General features: G+C 40.4%; 2 protein-coding genes across 2 annotated transcripts in view; one reads left to right on the plus strand and one right to left on the minus strand.

Annotated features, from left to right (window-relative positions):
• Positions 1-27,731, plus strand: part of LOC123802716 (uncharacterized) — a 389,246-nt gene that overhangs the window by 142,724 nt on the left and 218,791 nt on the right. The gene's annotated exons all lie outside the window — the stretch shown is intronic.
• LOC148109222 (myomegalin-like) overlaps positions 1-27,731 on the minus strand; it is a 127,699-nt gene that overhangs the window by 45,431 nt on the left and 54,537 nt on the right. The window contains 14 exon segments of the mRNA XM_087866338.1: positions 6,050-6,177; positions 7,350-7,462; positions 8,281-8,418; positions 8,789-8,905; positions 12,300-12,391; positions 15,702-15,742; positions 15,744-15,823; positions 18,494-18,688; positions 20,552-20,731; positions 21,429-21,566; positions 21,751-21,864; positions 22,780-22,938; positions 23,795-24,007; positions 24,147-24,239. Coding sequence (XP_087722464.1) covers positions 6,050-6,177; positions 7,350-7,462; positions 8,281-8,418; positions 8,789-8,905; positions 12,300-12,391; positions 15,702-15,742; positions 15,744-15,823; positions 18,494-18,688; positions 20,552-20,731; positions 21,429-21,566; positions 21,751-21,864; positions 22,780-22,938; positions 23,795-24,007; positions 24,147-24,239 — 1,801 coding nt within the window.

Here is a 27,731-nt window from a genome sequence, read left to right on the forward strand (position 1 = left end):
GATTCTGCTCCGGGAACAGAGGTAGCTAAGGAAAGAAAACCGCAGTCTGCAGTCAAGCCCCTTTACGGTGTATCTTTGTCTTTATATTGCAACATCTCTAAGGCAGCTTTCCAGCCTGTACTTTATTCAGAAAGCAATTTTCCAGGGACTTAAAATTCTGTAATGTCAAGGAGTTCTTCCTGCTCATGGCCTCTTTTTTTTCCCTCAAAGAACACAAGCAGCAGGCCTTTCCAGGAACATTTTATGGGAGTAGCACCACTGACCGTAACAGGTGGCTCCTCAAATCTCCGTCCTGCTTGCTACTGCTCTCCCACAGCAAGGAGAACAAGAAAGAGTTTTTAAGCCTAAGGAGTTCATTTCACATTTCTGGGGGAAGTGTAATGCTTTCTTTAGTCTCACTTCTTTGACGGAAGAATAATCCAGTTTCTTCCTCTTCCCTCCTCTAGTTAAATAAATTACAAAAGCATTCACTCATTCTGGAGCCTTCACTTCCACTTGGATTTTTAGTACAATGATCAATAACACTGGTTCTCCTATAAGGAAACAAACAAAAAAGACATGAGCTTTCTCTACTTCTCATCAATCTTTTCAAGAATGAAACCAAATGGTTACTGTTTGGCCTTTGATACTTTTATTGGATCAGTAACAATTTTCTGTGTCTCAACTAAAGTAGCTGAAATTCTAACACTTATGTGTTATGTGTTAAAAAGAACACTCTCCATTTTAGCACAAATGTTAACACAGTTTAACACAGCACAGTGCCAGGAAGAAATGAATTTCCAGAGGAAAATATACAGCTTATTTTGGTGGGAATATAGTCCTATAAATAATCTAATGCCAAGTTATTGGATCACTTGTCATTTCCTTCTTCATTTAAATTGGTAGGAAATCACTTTACTTTTTCTCGACGGCCCTAGGACCAAAATTTTAAGTGATAGAAGTAAAACTGCTTTTATTGTCAAACTGAATACTTCATGGAAACAGAAATTCATGAATTATAGAACATACTTGTACACACACATGCCTCTAACGTTTACAGATTGAGAGGTTGGTATTTTAGAGCAATGATTTTGGTAATTGCAAAAGGAAGCAATACTCATGTTATATACGAAAGGCAAAGCTACATGCATATGCTAGACAATTATGAGTTTTTAAAGGGAACAAGGAAGCCGACTTAGTTCATCTACTTAACACCCCTATTCTTCATATTATTCTTTATCGAACATCTTCTTGCTGAACTTCCTACTTTATCCTTCCAGGCTTAGCAAAAGGAAAACAGTATGATAAGTAAAAAAATTTTATTTCTGGAATTTGACATTAAACAACATAACGGGAAAGTAATGCAAAAAGAATTAGTACATCACTTCGTAAGTTTAATCATTCTTTTTTGAAATCTGGTAAAATTGGTATTGTCAGCTTTACATGTTATGTTTCCCTTCCACTTCCATCCTCTACTGGAAGCAAATTACAACACAGATTTTTTATTTGGGAAACTCGTCCTGGCTCATGTGATTATATAGAAAGAAGTTGACGACTTACCTTTTGTCAATACTCAGACTACTTAAAAGCAACATGCCTGTCTTCTAATTATAAAAAAGTTGTTTAACAAAGTTATTACTCTAAATGTCTAGTGAGAAGGTGCCTTAAATCCATATTCCAAAATGTTCTAAGACTCAAAAATTATTAACGTACAGAAATCACTCTGACATGCTGTCCCAATGACTCATTCCTTCTATTTTTTATTACCAGGTTGCCTCATATAAGCTCCATACTCCTAACTACTCTTTCTACAGTACGGATGGTTCTTCACGACCAAAGGGAGAAGAAAAGCTCTCTAAATTTTAACCTTAAAGAAAAGAGGATGCTTTTCTTTTATATGCTTGCTTCTCACAGGATGTTAGCATCTGAAAAAGAAAGCTAATTTCATTTATTCTACCTCTACCATCTCTACAAGGCAAGATGGAAAGTGGACTGTCAGGGCGTGGGTCACTACTATTTCTTCCTAGCTTCATAGGACGACTGTCCCAAGGCATTGGCTGCAGACCCTTGGAATTACTACTGGGGCCCTCGTTGAAGAGGCAACTTGAGTTTTTCAGGGACATCAAATGTGGAGATTCTATGTCTTTTTCATATAAAAAGACCATGAGGGGTGCCTGGGTGGCTTGGTCGGTTGGGTGTCTGCCTTAGGTCAGGTAATGATCCCAGGGTCCTGGAATCAACCACCAAGTCAAGTCAGGCTCCCTGCTCAGCAGGGAGTCTGCTTTTCCCTCTCCCTCTTCCCCTGGCTTGTGCTCTCTCTCTCTCAAATAAATAAAAATAAAATCTTTAAAAAAAAAAGACCATGAAACCAGAAAACAACAACTTTATCCTAACAAACAGGAACGAGAGTTTGCTAATACTAGTTGCTCAAGGAAAGCAAAGGAACTGAAGTATTGCCCCTTTAAGATTAGCACTCTAAAAGGAAGTGACTATAGGTAGGTCAATTTTTATTCCTCAATGAAAGGAGCAATTTTTTGGTATAGTCTGACCTGCTTCTCCTTTCCCTCATCAGAAAACCCTAGATTAAACTGGAAGAGAGACAGAACTAACATCAATTTTCTTGAACTGTTTTGAATCTGTGAATCAAACTTCCCAAGACCAGATACCAAATTAGCATAAATAAGCATGAAAGTGAAAGGTCTTTTATGTGTATCTGTTCCAGAGGTCACTTAGGTATAAATTATGCAAGTAGCTTCCCTCCAGGAAACTTTTTGTGGCTAGGATCTAATATCCTATATAGGTCACAATTTTCTTAATCTTTACATATGTCTTACTGTATATAATGACATTGACAAATCTTTTAAAAATATGAATAAGGAAGTAGAGGTACCAACAACACCCCTGCTGTCCGCAGTGAATGAAGAGAAGTGGGTGTGGGAGAGGGGTCCGTGACATTCAGGATAAGCACATACCTCTCAGAGCAAAAGGCTGATAATATTAAAAGAGCCCAGTTGTGCCTTTTAAAAAAATGATAACTTGGCTAAATAGCTAAGAAGAAAACACCAGAAAAACGTTGACTTTTACTAGGCACTAATAATCGTCAGACTTCTGCAACAGTAAAGGGTAAGGGAAATATCTATCAAAAGGACTTCCAAAAAAAAAAAAAAAGGACTTCCATTTCATTCATTAAAATAAATGTTCTGGGAGGTCCTTTTCAAGTCTACAGCTCTAAGAACTATAGACTTCATCTCCCCTGACTCTCACAACCATTACTTTGCATATTTGCTATTATTCAAAAAGGAAATGTAAGTAAAAGCAAATCTATTGATATGAATTTTTCATAAATTAAGTTCTATGCTTCTAATTAATCATGGCCTGGGTTTAATTCATTCAAGATTTTTTTTTTTTAATTCAAGCACAAGGTTCTACAAGCCCATGATGCTTTCTCTAAAATTATTAAGGCTGAAAAATGCCTGACAAAGGTCAAATAATCCCATAAGAAAAAGGGTCTGTGCTCCTGAGGAGAGAATGGAATCATATGCTATCACGGTAGATGGAATTCTGTGAGTGATGTGGGTAATCACAGCATCATCTATCTGTGGGTTATAGAACAAAATTCATCAGAGTCAAGTTCTCTAATAAGATGCCACATTAGCACACAAACTTGTTAGGCTGGCCAGCTCTCTCCAGGCAGCACTGTTCACAAGCCTCACTCCAGGACATGAGTAGCAGATTCCAGTCACATCTGTAGTGTCAGGATCAATCTCTTAAGTTTATCTTTTGCCACAAAAATCACTTACTTATCTAAAATGTTTCCCAAGGACCAATATTAAAGGTGATTAACCGTAGCACAAGTCAGTCTGTCTCTTTAGGATCCAAATCAGGACCAGCATTCACTTCCTTTTCCCCACTAATCTATTTTGATCATTTTTCAATAGGAAGTTGGGTTCCTCATTATTCGGGCAGCTACCTTAAAATTTCTAACACTTAGTAACAGTTCAAGACACCACGGGAAATTCCTACTGTTGGAGGATGATAGAAGCAGGATTATAATTAGAAATTAGTATAATCACTATAAGCCATTAGAATCCAAGAATCACCAATGGTTGAATCTTAACAGGACACTTATAAAGCTTCCTTGGTCTGTTAGCAAAATAAAGGGAAAACACTTCCTAAATGCCGTGTAATCATATGACAGACTAGTCTTTGCCGGGTTGACATTTCTGTAAGTTCAATTACTCCCTCTATCCTTTTCCAGTTACAAAAAGCTTTTTGTAGGAAAGGGTCTCTCAAGATTGGAAGACGAAGAAAGTGGATGGTTCTGCTTATACTTCCTATGCCCCTCTTAAATGACTCCCCACCCCAAAGCGCATGAAAACTGGAAAGCATTTCATTAAGAGGAAGGCTTATGGCTATCAATCTTTTACAAAATACTTCATCAGAAAATCCCAGGGTGCTTCTCCAGCAGAATATTTTCTTCCCTATCCACTTTGGTCTGACTGATGCTCTATCTGTTGTTACAGGCACGGGTAAGGTTACAGAAAGTTGGACAGAATTGAGAATGTAAGGCAACCCATGTCAACAGATGAATGTGAAAGAAATTAGTGTCATGTGAATAATGGAGGGAAAACAGAAAACTCATTGTGCGCCCCCTCGTTGAGAAAGAGTACTCAGTCACCTTTATGATGCTGGAAAGCCTCAATCCCTGTTCAGCAAAGTCCATGTTTCAAACTTGAAATCTCAGCTTCTAATCTAGGAAATTTATAACCAACAGAAATCTGAAACCTCATGGTGTTGAACCCGCAAAGCTCCAAAGTAATCCTGATTACTTTTTATACTCTTGACATTTAGCTACCAGAAATACAATCTCCAGGACCCCTTTCTTATGCCTGTCATGCTGCCATAAGAAAGCACCGAGACAACGGCCCAAACCTACCAACCCAGATCTACAACATTTCTTCCTAAACTATTCAAACACCTCAAAGCCTATTACTTATTTTAATGGAGTAATGTTTAAGCACTAAAACATGAAAAACACAGGACTCCACCTCGTGCCACTACCAAATGAAAAACCAGAAGCAATACTTTCCTCTGGCTGCAATAAGCAATTTGGTGAAATGCTGAATTTAAAGGGAAACATTACATTTGAAATTATCTTTTTACATAAAGAATCATGACTCTGAAAGACATGTGGGAAAGCCTCAATCCCTGTTCACCAAATTCCATGTTTCAAAACTGAAAGGAGTCTTTATTGAAATCGTGTTCTGACTACATAAAACCCTTGGTTTAAAGGAAAAATATTAATGGAATTTAATCTGCACCTAATCTAATTTCACTATCACTATTACTGAATTATCACGTCTGAAACACTTTCAGAGGAGAAGGTTTACTGTGAACACTTCAACTATCTTTGCCTCCTCTCTCTGACTTGACCCTTCCAATACTTGGAGTCTGCTAATGGCAAGACTTGGCTTTGATTACCTTCTGATAAGGATTATACCACTTTTGCAAAGTCATTCTTATAGACATTTAATCTCTCTCTCTCTTTCACCCTGAAACTTTTATTTGATTAAAAAATCAAGTCAAATCAAAGTTTAATTCTCTCAGTCAAAGAGCAGGAGTTGGCAGATGGCAAAAATAATACACGTGCATGCGTTTATGACATGATATGGAACATATGAAATGGACGGTGAGAGCAAGGGAGTAATAAACTTCATTGGCCCATGGGAAGAGATGGGGGAACAGGGAGGGGCCAGGGAAAAGAGTGAAATGGTGGGAAAACTGAAATGGAATGCTTTAAAAGGTGCACATACACTTTGTAACCTCCACCATTCAACTCCGAGATAGATATGTACAGCGCCATACAGGTAGACTAAAGTAAGTTTCACTTTGTAGCTGATGCTACTTGGCAACAGTTCTACCATTAGCAAGTCACCATTTTAATTCTGCCAGAGTCAGACAAGGCTCTCGGGTTAGCGCAAACAAGGTTTTCCATCCTGGGCTGCAGGCTGACCCGCCAGTGCTCAGAAGGCATGCTTGTGACGAACTCGCACACTTTCCAGTTCCCCACCTCCAATGGCGGCCAGGGTCTCCAGCCTGCTTAAGCGCTCCAGGCTTCTTCCAAGAACTTCTTCCAGCCGACCGCGTATCACCTGGGCCCCTTCTAGTTCCACCTGCAGAGTTCGGTCTCTCTCAGAGCTGAGTAAACATCCCATATGGAAGGAAAACGGATTAGCCATCAACTGTAATGAGTCTACGTATACTTCCGAAGAGCCATGAGACTTTCTAAAGGACGCTCTCCAGGACACAGTAATTGAGCACGGTCTTTGTTTGGGCACTGTTATCCTTCACTGCAGACAGATCAGCAAGGCCTGCTCCTTTCTTTAAAGCTTGTCATTTTATGCTAGATTGTGAGCCAATGTCACATAAAAATTATAGTTCCTAAGACTTATCTCATACCCTTATAGCCGACATAAGAGAAATTTTACTTTTTGACAAGTATTAATTTCTGAAAAACCAAAATCCAGGAAGAGCTAAATGCAAACCGAAGAAATACTGAGCCAAGTACGACGGCTACTGAAGATGTGTTCTCTCATTTGGTAACCAGACTGGACAAAGCTCTGAAAAGGAATCCAGTTTAGAGAGACTAAAGATCCAGAAATTCTTTAAAAAGTAATACAATCAACTGGTCCTTCTTGTATCTTTCCTCTCCCTTCATTTCTTTGAAGTAGAAAGAAAAATGATGCTTAAACTGAACAACAAACTAGAAGAAAATGAATAGTAAAATAATAAAAATTAGGAAAGAGAAAAAGGGACAAGGGGAGAAGGCAGAATGAGAAAAAAAAAATAAAGGGAATATAAAATGAACCAGAACGACATAATATACATGACCGAAAGTCAAGAGGTACCAGCAAATATATTCACCATGATGGCTATCAGTGATCCTGGGTTGATACTAGCCATCGTGGTGAATATATTTTCTTCAGTGATACTTGGCGAGTATCAATACCCTTCTATCCTCACTCTTGGAACGGAACAGCCCTTACCCAGGACATGGAGCAGAGGAACGAAAGGAAAACACTGAGTGTTTACTATATGCAAGGCATTATTTTAGTTTATATTCCAATGACTTACTTGCTGTCTTCGATTTCCTGACAAGTCTTCTCATTTGATCACTGTGTAGCTATAGGAGATAGGCACTATTCCTGACTTAAGATGTAAACACTGGGCTCTGAGAGATCCACACACCACAAATGACAAACTGAGTAATCCTAGTAATTGTCTCTCTCTCTTTTTCTCCCTGCTTTGAGATCAGAAGCATCTGCTCCTAGAGAAGAATGGAAGGGTAAACACTGCCGTCACTCTCCTACCTGTCTGGATGGGCGTGGAACTTCACCAGACTGCTATAGAGCTGTCTCTCTGCTTGTAAAGCCTCACTGAGTTGACTCCGTTCATCCACCAGCCCTTCGAGCATCAGCAGCAACTGAAGAAAGAACAGAAGCAGTACGCAAATGGACGTGAGACATGAAGCCACAGAGATCCTGAGAAAGCAGCCAAAGGAATGTACTCACATGTACTATGACCAAAAAAAGCTCACCATCTTACTACTTGCTTAAACTTCCTATTATACAGTTTTCAAATCAATGTCACATTATCTTTTTTTTAATCTTTAAAACTCTATAGGGCAGAAGTCAAACATGGAAGCAAGAAGAAGAAAGAGGAGAGAGAGGCCAGAAGCGCAGCAAAGAGCTAAGAGAAGGGAGTGGAAGGGAAAGAGAGGAAGTGCCAGAAGGACACATACAGTAGGACTTATTGGTATTCTTCATTCATTCAGTCAATATTTATTGAGCACATTCTATGTGCCAGGCTCTGTTCTAGGGATCAGCTTACTATCTAGTGGGTGGAGGAGACACCATCAATCACAGACCTGTGTCGCAGAGAGCTCTACAGTAAGTGCTGTTAAGAACATGAGCCACGACGTACGCAACCAGCAGAGAGGTCTGTTTAAGTGAACTGCTCGAGTTAAAAGCCAGGACTGGAGTGAAATGAGTAGTTAGTGAGAGAGATGATAACAGGGAGTACAGGCAATAGGTCGTTTTTAAATCTGGCACTGAAGAGAGGTCAGCTATGGAGGAGCAGCTAGAAAGGAATGACAAATGTTAGGGGTATCTCTTGCTGCTGCTGACCAAGGCAGGCAACTTTAGAGCACAGAGATCTCTCCCCTTCAGAGATCACTGAGATCGACAGCTTTTCCAGTGTTTGTTTCACAGTAAAAATAAGGTTTATAGTCCAATGACTTACCTGTTGTCTTCGGTTTCCTAAAGTTTCTTGACCCTGTGACTCTACTGAAGCAACTTTTTCCCGAAGAAGTAAGACTTTTTGGGTCAGGCGTTCCATAGCTGGTATGTCCTCAGGATCAACCAGCTGCATCTGCAGGTCCTAAAGGTCAAGAAAAAAATGAATAAAAATGTGGGGCGGCTCAGTCAGTGGAGCATGCGACTCTTGATCTCGGGGCTGCAAACTGCTATTTAGCAGAGGAGCAAAGGAGCAGAAGTCCCTGAAACAGTCTGCTGTACTTTCAAGTGGAATATTGATAAGCCATATGAAATAATACACTCTTTGTGAAATCTCAGCAACTCTAATACAAGTCAAAAAGAATACGGTGATATGAAGAGGCTCAAACCGACAGTGCATCAAGGAAATAAGTACTGGCCAAGGGACTCAGGGTATCTAAATGTTGTCTGAAGATGCCCTGCAGGTATTCTGAGCTGTAATCGTTTCCAAGGATCTTGAAAGAGCTTTGAAGGACCTTTATGAGGTCTTCTTTAATCTGTATGTTCCTGGTCAGGGACTCCATGTCAGCAGCCTGCACCTGCAGCTCTTCCTCTTGCACGGCCACCATGGACTGTAGTGCAGAAAGTTCCATCTGTGGAGAGAAGAAGTCCTGAAGTCAGTGTGCAGAGGACACAGTATCTGTCACATTCATATTTGAACCCCTAGGCCAAGGCTCTTCCATATTGTATCACCATCAGCCAGGAATGCGAGTGCCAACCAGAAGCTGAATTACAGTGTTCTGGTGGATCACATCAATAAACCACACGGTGTGGTACCAAAGGGTGTTGCATGGGAAGCTGTAACGGTAGCCTTAAGGATGTCCTCCACTTTAGTCAGCACTACGAAACATTTCAAATTTGCTTAATGAATGAGTTTATTGTGCTGCTTACAAAATGGGTCACCATTAGCAGACGAGTGAATCCTCACCAACCCAACAGAATCACTACTCTTTTATTCCCCAGTTTACAGAGAGGTGACTGAAGCAGAGAGAAATTAAGGAACCTGTTCAAAGTCACAGAGCGAGGAAGCGGGAGATCCAGAATGTGAACTCAAGGAAGCAGACTCAGAACACGAGGTTATAATGCCTTTCCTGCAGATTCTAACACATCCATATATTCTTTATCATGATGGCAAGTTATTTGTAAATACACATTGTAAGGAACTATTTTTTTTTTAGATTTTATTTATTTATTTATTTGTCAGAGGGTGGGGGGAGAGAGAGCACAAGCAGGGGGAGCAGCAGGCAGAGGGAGAAGCAGGCTCCCTGCTGAGAAGGGAGCCCAATGTAGGACTCTATCCCATGACCCTGAGATCATGACCTGAGCTGAAGGAAGATGCTTAACCGACTGAGCCAGCCAGGACCCCCACGTAAGGAACTATCTGGAGATAATTAAAGGAAATAGGTGTGACAAAGAAGAGAGATGTCACAAACCTAGTTTAAGGTATAGTCAAGCTTCCTAAAGAAAGCAGCATCTGTTTCTTTAAGATATAAAATGTAAGTTAGAAGCAGTAAAAACTACTTCGAATTCCATCAATGCTGATAGCTCACTATGTGGTGATGACTTATAACTCCACAAAGTTATTTGATGCTCTGGACTCCTGTGGCATGTTAGGAAGAAATGCTTCTCCTTCCATTTCCTTCCATGTTGAAGGCCTCAGTTAGTGTGACTCCTGACATTTCTCCACCCCTTTAGTCAGCCCCAGGCAGGTAAAGTGACTTATCTTAATGGTATGTTGGGGAGGAATAAACCAGGCATGCTTGACTTGGCTCCATCTTCCTTCTTTCTAGGAGGCACCTGCCTGCAGGAAGCCTGTTTTTGGCACTGCTTCTCCAAGAGCAGGCTCTTCCTCACCATGTGGAGTGGTCTGCCAAGGCCCAATGTCGTCTGTGACTAGGTAGGTAAGTCTGCCTAATTCTGGGGATTGGCTAGCAGGCCCCTTGGTTCTTGCATTAGGTTCTCTACCTAAGCCTTTATCAGTAATGCAGCCAATGAAATACCAAACTCTCTGCCACTACTTTATTTCTCCGTTTGTTCAGATCTTGGTTACAGGAAATGGAGTGCTACTTATGAGGCCCTCTTCAGAGACCTCTATCATTATATAGCCGGGTATCGGCTCCATGGAAGAAAAACTCAAACATGAGGAAAACATTAGTGCAGCAAGATAAAGGTCTACAGCCAGGCAGACACGAGTTTTGGGTTTTAAATCTCGGCATAATCTCTCTACATTGCATTTAACCTGAACTTCATTTCCTGAATTGTAAAACGGAAATAAAACCTCCTTTTTAGGGCTATGTGAGAATAGAGAAAATATATTTAAAAGTGCCTGGTAGCCAATCAGTGAATGTTAACTATTCTTACCACTACTGCTATGATTTCAAGACAGTAGAGGGAATGCTTAAAATTCAGGAAAATCGACATGGCTTTTGGTATAAACCTAGCATCCGAGGGAATGCGACAATGAATATATACGGTATTGAACTGAGAGGCTGGTAATTGATTAAGGACACAAAAGTAAGCAATATAGCTAAATATACCTCACTCAAAATAACCATTCATAGTCCTAATTTTATGATCCCCCAAACAGGACAGAACCCAAAAGTAACATTACTCTGAATAAAGTATAGATGAGAAAAACAGGAACAGCATATGGAAACGGAAATATCTGACATGAGTAATCAGATAATGGCTAGGGTGGAACCCAAAACAAGGGAGGGGAGCCAGGGGATTTTTAAAACTGGTATTTTTAAAATGCCACACAATTTCATATCCTCAAAACTTGAGTTATATAACAGCAGTCTGGCTGTAAGAAGAAATACAGTAATGGGAAGAGAAATTAAGAGGTACAATAAGATAATTTTATCACAAATATGAATACAGGTCTTACATTCTAGATCTAACTCTGGCAAAGAGGTGGAACGAATCTGAGAAGCCAAGTAGACTAGCCGGGTAAACTTAATATACCGCTGACCCCCTAAAATAGATGCCATGGTAACATAAAGTCTTTCGGTTTTAGTTGGTAACTCTGTTCTATGGCCCTAATACTTCTTCCATATCACAGCTGGACATAAAATCTGCTGTAAAGGGAGGGAAAAAGAGAAGGGATTCTATAAGGCCAAAAGGCCTCTTCTAAGAAAATTCATGAAAACTCTATTGCTAGAAATACAGCATAATGCAAAAATGATCTACTCCAAGTAATGACTTCTTAGCAAGTATTCTGAGTCACAAAAGACCTAAATTTAAATCTTAGCTTTGGTATGTCTTAGTTATATGACAATTCCCCACCTCCACAGTTTTGTTATATTTTGTTTTTTGAGAGAGCTTGTGTAAGCAGGTGGGGGTGGGCGCAGAGGGAGAGACAGAATCTTCAATCTCACGCCCCTAAGATCATGACCTGGGCTGAAACCCTAAGAGTCAGACGCTTATCCGACTGAGCCACCCAGGCGCCCCTTCCTACCTCCATGTTTAAAAAAAAAAAAAATCGGCATTTCACCTTCTTCATCTATAAAATAGGGCCAATACCACTTAGTTTGCAGAGCTGTAAGCCTTAGTGCTAATTTAAGTAACCAGTACAGTACATTGCACGTAGCAAGTATTCAATGAACATTCTTGATCATTCCCCAAATTCTTCCGTTCCATGTTTCTAAAACTAATTTCATGGATCTAACATCGTAATTCCAAGCAGCGATTATACAGTATCTCATTTTTTCACAAGTCCTTTACAATTATTCCAGTTAGCAATGAGCAGAGAAAGTGGCCTTTGTCTTTCCAGCACTTAAAAAGTTTAATGGTCTCCATTTATAAAAATAAAAGCAACTTTTGAGAAAATGTGTACATAAAGCAATTTGTAATTTTCTCCACAAAGAAAAAGCCTTACTTTGCATTTGGACCTAGATATTATACGTGGACAAGTGTACTCTTTTAAAGATAAACTATGTTGGAAGAAAATCATAGGAATTTTGAAAGTAGGCTCACTAGAACACTCACCCGACTTTCTCTTCCTTTTTTAGCCATGAGCTCAAGTTCCTCTTTGGCATTACTCAGTTCTTTTTCCAGCCCTGCAACTGTTTCCAAGTCTCCTGAAAATGAACACATAGCACGCGTCTTCATCACTATAACATCATATGACCTCCGGTGCGTGGTTTCTGAGGAATTTAGTCCGAATACACAATCTCACAACAACAACGAAAATATGTGCCAGATTGTTCTTTGCAGCAATATTTGTAATAGCAAAATATACAATCAACCTACATGCCTGTAAAAAGAAGACTGAATAAACTATGGTATATCCATGTGACGAAATACTACATACAACTGTCAAAAAGAATGAGAAAACAACTCTTTATGAACTGATATGGAATAATTTCAAAGATATATTGTTAAGTAAAACAAGTTGGGTACAAAAGAATACATCTAGTGGAGTCTGTCCTATATTAGGAGAGGGGGAAGTAAGACCACACACATACACATCACATTTAGACACAGGATTGCTCCCTGACTTTGCTAAAAGAAACATAGGAAGGATAACCCAGAAATGAAATTGGTTGCCTTCAAGGGAGGGGTGAAAACCAGAGAAAAATACTAGGGAAGTTGATGGGTCTTCTGAACACACTTTATATATTTGAGTTTTGAACCATGTTAATGTTTTATTTTTAATGTGTAAAGTTAGTTCAATAATAATGGGGGAAAAAAAGCCTAAAACTGAGTATTAACATAAATAAATGAACCTATATAATAAATAGATAATATAAGCACCCAGGAAATAAAAAAATTAATCCAAATGATTTCTTGAACTCACTGTTCTAACTCTATACCCTCAGTGGGAAAAAGTCTAAGGATTAAAAAAAAAATAAAAAATCTTAAACGTTATTTATAAATGACTTACTGTTGATAGTGGTATTCATGTAGCAATTCTAAACTACTTTTGTATATTGTGTGAATAGGTTCATATATTCATGTTAGAGGTAACCAGGTTTCTCAAGGTCAAAAAAAGGCAGATACAAATAGAAAATAAGGGAAAGAAAGAACTTGTGGTGTTAAATTAGAATTAGAGAAATGAGTATCAAGTACGCACACACGTTACCCCCCCCCCCCTTAGCTCTGTTCACCTAAAAGAACCTAGAAGCAAATGACATACGTGTGGCTATGAACCCATCTCATGCCCAGATTACTAGTACCTACCTAAATGTCATTAACCACTTTAGGGAACCAGAGCTCCTTGAAGGAACGGGCAGTTCCAGGGCTGAGGCAGGGAAAGGGAAAGGTAATCACAGAACATCTTACTGTGCCAGCAAGTGTGCAAGTGCTGAAAAACTGATGGCGACATATTCAAAGGACAGAGGAACAGTTTGAAGGGGCTCCAATTGGCCAGATTGGGGGTAACTTGGGCATCAAATGGAATAATGACAAAAACAGAAATGCAAAAAAAATGATTTTTTAAAAAAAAGAATACATTACAATGTGTAATTACAACACACTGATATAAAAAAAATGGAGTGGGAGAGAATAGGGAAAGGGCAGCTCTTTGTGAAAGAACACGTGCTAATAAACAAGGAAGAAATTTTAAAAATAGAAATCACTTTTTTAAACTACCAACCTCACAGCTGCTTCGGGAAAGGCTGAAAGGATGCTAGAACCCCTGGGTGAGTGGCTGTAGGGAGACGGTCAACGTCTCAGGGTGTTGGGCGGCAGGTCACCCACACAAAGGGAGGAATGAGCCTTCACAATGGAGAGGTCTGGCAGATACAACCTTAACTAAGGAAAATACAAACTGCTATCATGTGCTCCTGACGTGGTGCACTGAGAAAGACCTCACCCTTGTAAGTATTCTTGCCAAAAATGTTTAACTTCAATCGAACCATGAAGAAACAATCAGAGCCAGATCGAGGGCCATTCGCTGGCCCAGAGTTTTCAAAAATGCCAATGTCAAAAAAGACAAAAAAGGCTAGAAAACTTTTCTAGACTAAAAGAGACTAACACGACATGACAACTAAATGGATGCATGGTCCTGGAGGGGGAGACCCAACCATCTGGAATGTTCCTGCGACACAGGAACTCTGGATATAAACTATACATTAAGTACCAGGACTATTCCAAGGTTAAATTTCCTGAACATGATAATTACACTGTAGTTATGTAGGAGAATGCCATTGCTTTTAGGGAATACATAATGAAGCATTTAGAAATGAAGTGTCATGACATCTAAGTAATTTTTAAATGGCTTAGAAAAAACATTTCATCTGTGCATGTGCATGTGAAGAAATGGTGTAAATGTGGCAAAATGTTAATAGGTGGTGAATCTTAATAAAAGCCTATATGGGTATTCACTGCACAATTTTTGCCACTTTTCTAGAAGTTTGAAATTTGCAAAATAAAAAATTGTGGAAAAGTAATTTTTGAAAAAAGGTAAAGAGGGAGTAAATTAAACAAATCCAGTATTCTTTACTCTTTGACAAAGTTTTCCTATGAAAAAAATAACTACTCGCATGACTTACCTATGGAATTCCATAACACCTTATACTATAAAACAGACACAAACTTTCTACATTCTTTTTCTTTTTTTTTAAAGTAGCTCCATGTAAAGCCCAGCGTGGAGCCCAACACGGGGCTTGAACTCATGACCCTGAGATCAAGACTGGAGCTGAAATCAACAGTCGGATGCTTAACTGAGCCACCCAGGTGCCCCTTTCATTCTTAATATCATCAAAAAAATCATAAGTTAATTCTCCAAGTCCATAACGTTTCTTATACCATTATAATCACCACTTCATTAATAATGGTGAGCCCCTATTTCTACAACTCACTGGGTAAATCTCTTCCTTGAAGCCACCCTAGATCCCAACCTTTTGCTCTGTGCAAGTCAGAGACTCTAATGCCCAGCACTCATTTAAGTTTTGCTCCGACTCTTCACAGAATTCATTTGTTTTTAGGGAGTTCAAGGCCTACAATCATCTCTTAGATGGCTGTGATCTTGGCAAATAACTTAATGTATACTGCCTCCCCCTCCCAACACTGTAATGCAGGTTATGTCAAGTTACCATAAGTAGCCTCGGCCCGCTTGAAAGATACCCAGGAGAAGGTGTCAGCCCCATGGTCCTGTTGTATAGGTTTGGAAACAATAGCCTCCTGCATTTCTGAACCCCTGCAAAGCTATCTGGAAAGTATAATCAGGAGGCAGTCTCCCTGAGCCAAACTGTGTACCCAGAACAACAGTCTCAATTCAACATAATAAGGGTAGTTCTTTCTAGCATAGACATGTCTTCAGCCTTTCAAGGGGAATCTAAGCTTATTTTTTTTCCAGTAGGAAAAGAGAGTCTTGGCCAAACCTATTAGCAGAATTACAGAAAGAAAGACAGAAGATTCCTTAGTGAAATTAAATTTGATACTTACCTAATGAGGACCTGGGTATACTGGTATCCCCTTTGGCAGTCTTTCCCTCCTAAATACTGGCGCAGGGCTTGTAATTCTGAATTTCTTTCCATTAGGGCTTGTACCATCTTCTCTGCAGCGGCCTAGTAAGGAAATCACACATACCATTAGAAAGATACTCTATAAAACAAAATTTGTGTTCTGAAGTCATTCGTTAAAAGTCAACTGTTTATGAAAAGCCAGTGGCCCCCCCCACCAAAAATAGTTTCCTTGCTTTCAGTTTACAGGGAAAAACAGCTGAAAAGAGTCTCTCAGAGGAAGAACACTGGAGAAACTGAATATAAACATATCTATTACAGATGAAACAATCCAAAATTGGCCCTGCCAGAACTCTATCAGGCTAAGGTATTAAGATTCTGGTTTGAAGTGGGATAGCAGATGTCCTTTACTCTGGGATACATGTGCCTTTGGCCTGGATTTCTTTACCCAAATATTCATTTGGTTTGCTCCCTTTATATCTTTGCCTACTGATACCTTATCAGATTGGCCTCCTCTGCATCTCCTATCTAAAACAGCTGTCTTTTCTCTACTCCCAGTTCTCCTTGTCCTGCTAAGTTTTTACAATGCACTTACCGTTATCTGATGTATGTCCATTGTCTGTCAACTGGGTGTAAGTTTCCTAAGGGCAGTTTCTATGATATTTCTTCAGGGATAAATCACAAGCACCCAGAACAGTGTCGGGCACATAGTAGGCATTCAATGCATATTTATCGAATGAGTCAATTACACGCAAACATTTTTATCAGACCATACATACAATCAGGAGAATCTGAACCTCAAAACCACCAAACCCAATTTATTTAATTTCAAGTCCCAGTTTTCTAAGACAGACGATATAGCGCAATAAGGAAAAGATCTAGAACATTATTTGTGACCATTACCACATAGAAAGTCTGCATTTAATCCGAAAATCCAGAAACAATAAACTAAGACTAAAATTACTAGGGGGAAAAGATGATGAATCAGGACTATATTAGCCGTATCAGCATCAACTGGGGACAATCACTACTGTTTTAATGAGAAGCTGAGCTCTTGTCATAATTTCTAAGGGAAATAAAAGAATAACCTTACATTTTTAGTAAGTAAAATTTGGGCCCTTTAGGGATTTGGACACAACTATCTTAGAGATAACAGTACATTATTAATTTGCCTGAATAAAAATCTGTAGAAGTTGCTAGGGTAAAAATCATAATAAATAATACACACGATCTCTTATGTATATGTATATATGATCTATCTGGCTTGGCATTCTTCTTCTCGCAGTGTTGTTTGTAGCAGTGGTCCTCGAAGTGTGGCTCATGAACCGGTAGCATCACCATCACCTGAGACCTTTTAAGAAATGCAAATTCTTGAGTGCTATCTATACCTCCTAATTTCTGTCCCCTAGGAGTAAGCCTGGGAATCTACATTTCTAAAAAGCTATCCAGGGGAATTTCTCCTGCATATAAAATTTAAAAAGCAGATCTAGAAGAATACAACCATTACTCTTTTTCTTGAGTTAAATCAATCTTTTGTACTTTCAGTCATCTGCTAGCTTCTACTCTTTTACTATCAGCAGTGTATAATATTTCTTTCTGGAGGTGAAATAAACTAGCTCCTTCAAGTTACAAAGGGGTTAAAAAGAGCACTCAAACAAAGACTTTTATTAGCCTTCTGCCAAAGACTTAAATAATTCACAGTGATTTTGTTAGGTCTACTCTAGAAGCAATTTCTGCAACTCATGGCAGCATGTTTCTAAGGAAATGTATATTCACTTCAGTGGGCCTGAGGACTAGAAGAGACAACCATCCCATAATATAAAGGAAGCATTAGAGAATATTATGGTCAAATAAAAAAGGCAAATGAGAAGAATCTAGTCCTCCCTGAAACTGGCTGGGGGGATTCTGAGCATTTGGCCTCTGAAATACAGCACATATCTCTAGCCTTGAGTAGAAAGATACCTGGGAATGAAGATAAATTAAGAATGATTTTGAGGGGCACCTGGATGGCTCAGTCAGTTAAGCATCTGCCTTCGGCTCAGGTCATGGTCCCAGGGTCCTAGGATCGAGCCCCACATCGGGGGCGGGGGGGGTCCCTGCTCAGCAGGGAGTCTGCTTCTCTCTTTCCCTCTGCCCTTCCCCACCGCTCATGTGCTCTCTCTCTCTCTCTCTCTCTCGAAAAAGTAGATAAAAATCTTCAAAAAAAAAAAAAAAAAGAATTGGCTTTTGTAATACCTGTGTACCAGTATTTTAAGATTAATATATTCCATGTTACTATAAGATTATTTATTCTAATTACAGCCTTTGAAAAAAAACACCATCTTTTTTCCTCTTAAGATGATTCAGATTTTATAAGAATTAAGAAAAAATATGTCAAGTGTAAGTTTTCTCATACCTTGGCTAAAAAATAGAAAATACCTCTCAAGTCTTGAGAATTTAGAATCAAAATCAAAACACTCTAGAACCCTGTACTCCCTTCTGTCAAAGTTATCAGATTAAGGAAAGAAAATGTACAGAATGAAGTTAATGAGTACATGTATTGTTTAGTCACCCTTCTCAATGCAGAGGCTCTAAAAATATTGCATGCTCCTGAGGACGGAGGTAAAAGTATAGGCTAGGTAACAGACTGAAGGAAGAAACCCTAACAGAACGGACTGTAAAATCACACACACACACACACACACACACACACACACACACACACACGCCACAATGTTCAAATGCTCCCTATTCAGACTATAAATGCAGCGACACTCTCTGTGCATCAGTCCTTACTTGGCTCTCCTGCTCCCTGGTGCTCATAGACCGAAGCAGGCCTTGAATCTCTACTTCATGTTCCACTGCTTGTTTGTTTCGATCACTCAGCAGTTCCTGCAGCATCCTTTCCTTTCACTGTAGACGCTGGCACAGCTCCTCTGCTACCTCACTCTGCCCCGGTCCGAGTTTACAGAGCAACGTGGCACTAAGATCCTAAAACAGAAGGGACACTGTAAGTTCTGGAGGAAAGAATCCCCCCTACTACATATCAAGGAGTTTATAAGAATCTGTTATAGAAGAAAGAGCTATGAGAGTCTGGAGAACAGCTATCATGTTTTATTCACTTTTGTTTCCCCAGATCAAGTGCAGGCCTGGCACACAGAAGACTACATGCTCTGCTTAACCTATGCTCTGAAGTTGCTTCTGTCTACACCATGGTTTCTTTCCGTGGGCTTCTTGTTTTGTCTAAGTTGTGCATTTGGGCTCCTGGTGGGGATCACAAGGAATGTTTCAAATGGAGATTGGTTTCCTAGATTTTTCAGATGGGAGTGCTCCACAACCCTGATTTGCTGTCTGACCCCAAATTAAATACTCTGTGTTCAGGCTAGTAATTTACTCTGAGATGCTTAGGAAAACACGAGTAGGAGACCTTGTACAATATTGTAATTGTTCCTGTTTTCTAGGGGAGCTAAGTGAATGAGTAGAATCAGGCTGTGGAAACTGCCAGGCCCTCTGCTGTCCAGGTAGGCTCTGTCCCCTTCCTGACCTGAGACACTTACCTGTTGGAGTTTGTTTTTTTAAGATTTTATTTGAGAAAGAATGAGTGGCAGGTGAGGGAGAAGCAGACTCCCCACTGAGCAGGGAGCCGGATGGGGGCTCAATCAATCATGACCTGAGCCACCCAGGCACCCCTTCCCTGTTGGAGTTCTTGCCTCCAGCACCCAGCACTGGGAAGTTGGGTTTTGGTATGGGAAATACCAGTTACTTAACTTGAATCTGCTTCATTTAACTTTGGTAAAGTAACAAGTTCATCCCTCCATCTTTCCATACAGCTGAAGGGCTAGGGGCCTCTGGCTCTTGATAGCTCTTGATTTTGGCTCAGGTAGTGAGATCGAGGCTCCATGCTGTATGGAGTCCGCCTGGGAGTCTCCCTCTGCCCCTCCCCCTGCTCACGTGCATACTCTAAAATAAATGGATGTTTTTTAAAAATAGAGCTGAAAGGCTCATCCAAAGCATAAATAGAATGTACCTCAAAACAAGTTTGAGCCATGAACAATATACAAGATTTTCACCAAAAAAAAAAAAAAAAAAAAAAGAAGAAGAAGGCTACATGCTCAACAAAAGAACACTAACAATACAGAAAAATACTTATAATGGCAACTCACATATTGTTTTCTGAAGTAGGCCCTTTCCCTATTTGCTTGGGGTACATAATAATTAATATTAGATGAAGATAAATGGATACACAATCCATGTATTTATTTTCTCCCCAGTATAACTTGTATAGGGGAAACACAAAATGATAAGCTGAGAAAGAATAATGAGCACTATATTTATGAGTATGGTGATGAAGTTCCTACTTTTCTCCTGAGGGGTTGTAGCTGGTGGTTAAAACTGTGGAACGCCAGTGCCTGGGCGGCTTACTTGCTCTGTCACTTATTAACTATGTTACTCTGCACAAGTTATTTCATTTCAGAAGTCTGTTCCTTGTCTGTCAATGAAGGATAATAACATATACCTCATAGACTTGTCAGGATTCAATGAGTTAGCATTCTTCAAGCAATTATAACAGTGCCTAACAAGTGTGAGCACCATCACTAATAAAAGTTAGCCATCATATTATAGGTGCATGTTTTAGTTCTCATTAATTCTCACATGACCTATTTGAGAAAGATAATTGTCACCTTGAGTTTAGAGGTGGAGGGAAAAAAGTCCCAGTAAAAGCCAATGACTCGCCCTGGCACAGGATGGAATTTAAGACTTGGGTCACCGGCCCCCCAGACCTAAGGAGTCCCAATCCAAGACTGAGATAATGTAATCACTGAACAAATTGCCTTTAATTAACTAAAGCCTTGCCTCCACTTCTTTGTTCCTGTCATGCAGGGATGTCTGTAACTGCTGAATGATACTTTCTTGTTCCTTCTGCCAATGGCTAAATTTGGTTTCCCTTTCTTCTTTCAGCCATTGAAGGTTTTGACAGGTGGCAGATAACTGCTCTACTTCTAGGCCTTTGGCCCTCAGGAGACTCTCCATACTCTACAGTAACAAAGAAAGCAACTGTAAGTCAAAGGACCACCCCACACTCTGTAGGATGAACAAGAAACTTGATCCGCCTTCAAATCATCTCATAAAGTATCAATTTTTTGCAAAAGTAGAAAACTTAGTATCTAATCTAACAATGCCATACTACTCTTTTCTTTGGTTTTAGAAACTCTCCTCTAATTTGTTTAGAAAAATAAATATATTATAAATGCAGTATTTTTGAGGAGGCAGGCTATGCTACACAGGAAGTGAAGGACTTCTTTTAGAAGTGGCAGATGGTTAAATATAAAAGCTCTAAAATACATATCCAAAAATAGTCCACAGTAAATATTAATAATCAAGTGTTCTGTGACTATACAGGGATATGCATATAATATTAATGAGAAAACAACAGTGTAACAGCTGTACCCTGACAATGCTTCTGTAAAAGTATATAGATATTGACAAAGATTAGAAACAAATCAGAAAGTAGGTCTAGAAATCCATATTCACTATAAAGTCCACAGCAGAAGTACTAGCTCTTCTCACTTCCTCATCTATAATGACGGATAACTACGTTTGCTGTTGTCATATTTTTTTCCTTATAAAGCAAATACCTTGGTTTTCAGAAAATGAGGGAAAGGGCTGATGCTTCAGGCTTAGCATCCAAGTGGGACAAGGGATATCAAGTCATGGCAGACTGTGCTCTTACCTGCATAGTAGCTTCATTAGAGGAGAGAATACCACGCAATCTCTCTAAGTCATGATCTCGCTCTCGCACGGCAAGACGAAGTTGACGCAGTTCTTTTTCTTTCTCTTCCAGAATGGAGAACTTTTCATCTATAGCCCGCTGCAAGGAAAGCAAGGATCCTAAAGCTCCTTAGGATTCACTATTGTGATCACACTTATTCAATAAAAATAGAAAGGAAGGGAAGACCAACTCCAAAAAGCAGCAAATGAAGTAGACACAAATTTCTAAGCACCTATGTGCAGAGAGTAATCCACAGTGCCGTAAATAAAATTAAGGTGCATACCTCTAGAGCAACGTCTCGGTCTTGTATTCGCTGCCGAAGTTTCTCAAGCAACATTTCCTCTGCTTCAAGGGTTTTGTCCGACTTATCTCGATATTGCAGGAGCTCCCAAAATTCCTAATGAGACCAAAAAATATTTCCCTTTATTCATTTATGCAATATACACTGAATTCCTCCACTTTGCCAAACAATGTGTTATTCAGGATATAAAACAAAATGTGATCACGCTCAAGGAAAACACAGGTCAGCAGAGATAACAGACATACACACAAATTGTTAACTATTGCACGCGGGTGTATATGTGTGTGTGTGTATACATATGAGCATGCATATACACATTATGCATATACGGGTGTGTAGGTCTGCTAGCTAGCTACTAGGGGAATACAGGATGCACTGTCTAAATCTACCTGAAGGTGTCAGTAAAGAGCTCACAAAAGAGGTTACATTTGCTCAGAGTCTTAAAGGACTGGGAGTTTCCCAAGTGAAGAGCAGGTGGGGGGGGGGAGGCAGTATTTCTATCAGAGAGAAAATGTATGCACAATACATGCACACTATGAAAAAACTGTATGCTCATCAGAATGTAAGGGATTCAATGTGACAAGCTTAGGGCAGGAGACCAGTCACAGTCTTCAGTGTTCCATTTTTCCCTCCAACGTTCATTTTATCGCATAAGTAACTGGAAATTTCCATACAGATGTCTTCACTTACTAGACTTGAGAACAGTGGTCATATCTTCTGTCTTCCCAGCACCCAGCATACTATCGGGTTCAGAGAGGTGTTTAGTAACTACTTGCTGAATATTTATTGCTTATGTCTTTCAGGTCTCAATTTTTATTTCCTACACTTGCTGGTTAGCATTGCGGTTCATGAATTGTACTTTCTACTTATTTTGAATCCTCCTGGTTCCCATCTCTCAATGTTCTACATGTAACGGGTACTCAACACAGGTGGACTAATCTGAGATTACATGAACAGAACTTTCAGAGCTCTGTGAGCCCAGTTTCAGTTAAAATCATTACATAGACTCACCTGAAGCCGTTGCTCTTTGTGACTCAGACTGTGGTTTAGGTGCTGAATGTGTTGCTCATGGGTTCTAATCTCATTGTATTTTTCAGTCTCCAGGGTATGAAGCTGTTGGCTCTTACTATGCAATTCTCCTTGGAGCTGCAGCAAGGCTTTTCGTAATTCCTGAATTAAACAGATTCCCTTTTGCAAACAATCTAAAATTTTCACATCGTTACTAGATTGGGAGGCCTTAAAATTTTCAAGGCATACGGAATAAAATACAAAGTAGCAGAAAAGTGCCATTCTTACAGTTACTCTAGAAACAATATACACGAATCAAATAGGATAAGGGAAATTGTGGGAACGGTGAATGGCAAGAAGACGTAAATTTCATATTACATAGTTCAATACTTACTCTCTAGTTTAAAAATCATAGATCTATATAACTACTAAGCAGAACTCTGTTCCACTGTAACCATGGATAAGCTCAAGGATAGAATATTCCTATCATCCTTTTACATCTTAAAAAAAATGGATAGCATATGCTCTAACCTAATAAGATAAAGGAACCACTTAAGAATTGTTTTATTTTTTTAAAAAAGATGTGGCTAATTGTGCATGCCATTCCTTTGCCCTTGGTGGTTGTTCCCCACTATTCTGTCTTGCTAACCTTTACCTACCCTTCAAGAATAACCCCAGATAGCTCCTCCTTCATGAAGCTTTCCCTGCTTCCCTTCCTCAGCCCCTCCTGTATATTCCTACAGGACCCAAACATACCTCATTTCGGTATTTACACTAAAATTCTGTTTATGTGACTGTCTCATACTCACGACAAATAATAGGAAAGAGATTGTGATATTGACTCTTGTATTTCCAGAACACAGCCCAGTCTCTCGCACATGGTATGAGGGCAATAAATGTCAAACAGAATTACTTAGATTAAGCAAGTGACTCAAGGATTCAACACAAACTGTCCTGATAAAAAGTTATTATCAGGGCAAAGTCAGCATCTCTGACCACAGAATGACTGCTGATTTACCTGGTTATGTCTCCAAGATGCCTCTTTCTGCTGTTCTCTTTCTTGGGCTGCAGCCTCTACAAACTGCACACATCCTTTGGCATCAGCCAGCTGGCGTTCTTTTTGACGCACTGCCCTCTGGAGTTTCTGTATTTCAAGCTGGCTGTAGAACAAAGCACTCTGAAGATCAAGCAGAGCCACCTGTTGTTGAGCTGGAGAAGTACCCTCTGAGTTCTGGAAAAAGAGTAAAAATCATAATCACAAGGAGGACAAGCGCCGAGCAGCTGAGAAGACCAACAAAATCAGAACTGTGACCGAAAAGGGCACTTCCTCAACAGAGTCTCGCCTCCTGCCCTATGTCACCCTCACATACATGAAGTTGTCCCAGCTGGCTTTGGTGCAGCATTTCTCGAAGCTTTGCCATTGTGTCATCTTGACCTTCAATCACCTGGTACAACTCCTCGGTCTGAAATGAGACAGGGAGTACCGAACACATTAGTAAACTGAAAATAAATTCCATTATCTCATCTGTACAGATTTTAGAAATACCAATTTATATTACACTACAGTTTCTCTAGACTAACATCTGCCTCTTCCAGTGTTAAGGCCCCCTTGTCATTCCAGGGTGCCCAGGTTCCTGGCATTAGCATGGGCACCTCCTAGGGAGGGGGCATTATTCTGCCCACCACCACAACATGAAGTCAGGTGACAAGTACAGTTGGACGCCCCCTCCCCGCCCCCCAATCTTTTCTAATTTCAACAGTGCGGTCAAAGTAAACCACTACCTCAAGGCTCAATGAAGGCAAAGGCAGATCAGATTCCTAGGGCACTCCATCCATGACCCTATAATTGCCCAATAGTAGTCTGTTCGGAGAGTACTTGTTTTGCTTTGTGTTATAACAGATCTCATTATTTTTTTTAAAGATTTTATTTATTTATTTATTTATTTATTTATTTATTTATTTATTTATTTAATTTTACAGACACAGAGAGAGAGAGAGCACAAGCAGAGGAGCAGCAGAGGGAGAGGGAGAAGCATACTCCCCGATGAGCAAGGAGCCCAATGCGGGGCTCCATCCCAGGATCTTGGGATCCTGACCTGAGCTGAGGGCAGACTCTTAACCGACTGAGCCACCCAGGCGCCCCAACAGCTCTTATTAAATCCCACATGCCATCTATCATAACTTTCTATCTTGTTTTATACAATTTCCCATAGTTACAAATACAGCAGGGATAAGAAAAGATGAAGTACAGGGAGCAATCTTACCTTGAAACGCTCCGTTCATTTTTGGGAAATTTGTCACACCACATCTGGGTGAAAAATTGATCCTTGGCATGGCCTTAGCCGATGACAATTCCCTTAACTCAAATCGCCAGGAACACACCTCCCATGAAACAAGTTGGGGCTTTTATTCCTTGCAGCCAGAAAGAACACCCCCCATGGTATCAGGAAGAGAGTGTTAGAAAGAACCTATTATAGATAGGAAATGCCCTTCACAGTGTCCTTCATGTTACAAGGGTAAGGGAACATAAAGTGAACGTGTCGAACAGATTTTTACTGTGGTTCTTTGATTTTCTTTTTTTTTTACACCCAACATCACCAAATCATTCATTTGGAATCAGAATTCAAAGAACACGTGACAGTTGAGAAATGTATGTTTATTCTGATCCAGTTGTACAACGAATCTAGCTCAAATTACCAAATAAATGTTACATTATTTCTTCAGGACTGGGGCTTTTCGATGACTTCAAATTTAGGATCTTCAGATTTGAAGTCCGGGCACGTATTCATGTCTGCTCCCCCATACATTTGCTTAAACTTGAAGAGCTCCCTCTCTAGGTCTTGCTGGAGCTCTGGGCCAGTATCAGCGTGTCCTCCAGAAGCTTCGTTCTGTAGTCTCTAACCGTGTCCACAAAGAGTTTCTGTACAGGATCAAGCTCCTTATCAGATGCCACTGCTGGAACACCAGTGTTGCTCCTCAAATGCACTGAGCCTGCAGACCGAATGAGAGAAGAGAACCTGAAGAGCCTCTGAAAAATCAGGGAGATTGTCTTCCTTGCACTCAGTCCGCAGAGGCCAGAGCTTCCGCTGCTCCCACAATTCTGCTTCCGGCCCTGGCTCAGCCCTCACCCGCCTTCCCAGGATCTCAAGGCGTTACCGATTTTTTTTCTTTATAGAGATCAGCCTACATGTTTCTAAAGATTAAAAACCCGGGAGAGTAGAGATAACATCTGAAGTAGTTCTCTACTCATCATATTAACAAATTAGAAAACCGGTGGTTTAAATCAACGAAGAGCATTTGTTACCTCACAGTCCTATGGCTCAGGAGTCTGGAATGACGAGGCTGGGTTCTCTGCTCACAGAATTGGTCAGTATGTCATCCCCACACGAAACGGTCTGATAGTGACCTTGTTGTGGTTCTCTCTCCCAGGAGGGGCTGCCCTCACCATCTCACTCCTCTGGGATCCTCTTCCCTGACCCTGATTTCTGTCTGTCATGATGCTTTCAGTTTACCCAGGTGGCTTAGGAGGAAGGCTAGAACTGTGGAGCCCAGAACTGATCTCTGCTGTCTCTTCTCCAGGGGCAGAATAAATGACAGAGGTCTTCATAAAGAAATGACTCCCATGAGGGCTGACATCCCCCAGCAATTGGAGCCGAGGAGGAAACGCCCTAAAAACCCAAGTCATGGAAGCAGGATCCACATCAGGTAGGAGCCCTTCCTGGAAATGTCCCCTTTCTCCGTTGAAAGCCACCTTGGATGAGGGACTTGGTCTGCTCAAACCGGAGTCAGTCTTGTGAGCACTGGGGCGTCAGAATCTCCATCCTAGGCTCTTTGTTTGAAATAGGCTTTTTTTCATACGTGAGAATCTCCTTGGAGTTTTTGTCTGAAATGCCGCTACTTTGCCTTATTCCCAGGGGATTCTAACAAGCACCACAGTGACTCTGATGTAGGTGTCCTTTAGCTCTGCAGCAGGTGCCCAGGGACTGGAGCCCTGTCTGCTACATGATATCCCAGTTCACATCTAACTTTCCAGTGGCTCATGCTGGCTTTCCTAATTTATAGTATACATTTTCTATCATACAGGAGATACATATGCTCAAAGAGAGAATTAAATGATCCAGTAAAGCGTATGTGACCTGTGGTGAAGCTGCTATCGGACTCTTGGACAGCTTCTCTGAAGGCTGTGCTTTTATTGCTTCAGCACAGACCCGGGATAGGGTTGGAATGGAAATATGGTTCGGACTGGAGATCAGTAAAAGTTCGTCATTCCTGGCAACTGCTATTTATCCACTTGACAAGTATTTACTGAATGTTTCACCTGGCAGGCTGTCATGGAGGCACTGGGGACATGGCTGAGCAAGGCAGACCGATGCCAGCTCTCAGGAAAATGAATGTTGGCACAGGAGTCAGATATCTGATCAATAATCACGTAAGTGCATTTTATTTGTGATCATGATGAGTGTTACGTAATACACTTGTGTTCTGTGATCCTGGTCTATTAGCCAGTGATTTAAAAGTGAATAAAAGGAAGAGAACTATATCGCTGTGAGAAAAGATTTGTCCCCAAATAGGCCTTCTGGTGTTTTTAACAGTGGAAATGCTTACGTTTAATCCAAGGTCTCCTGAAAATTACTTATGCATTTTTAAGCGGAACTTTTAATTTCAGTGTCCCCCGAAATTCTGTTGTGGGTTTCTGGAGGGTGCGTTAGGTGCCTCGACAGGGAAGCTTGCAGCCAAGGCCATTGTGGGGGCTCTGCTGCCATCAAGTGATAAAGGAGTTTGGGGCAATGTCTTAATCTCCCCGGGCCTCAGTTTCCTCATCTGTAAGATAAGGTTGTTATTCAAATTCTCCAAAGTCACCTCCTGCTCAGATTCTGTGAGTGCATGAGGAACTGAGGTGCCTGTTAAACAGCCCTGGGGACTGCAGCTGAGACCTGACTTGGTCTCTTCTCTGC

Source organism: Ursus americanus, chromosome 12, assembly GCF_024610735.1.
Source record: "Ursus americanus isolate L20-20 chromosome 12, mUrsAme1.1.p, whole genome shotgun sequence".
Classification (NCBI taxonomy): Eukaryota; Metazoa; Chordata; class Mammalia; order Carnivora; family Ursidae; genus Ursus; species Ursus americanus.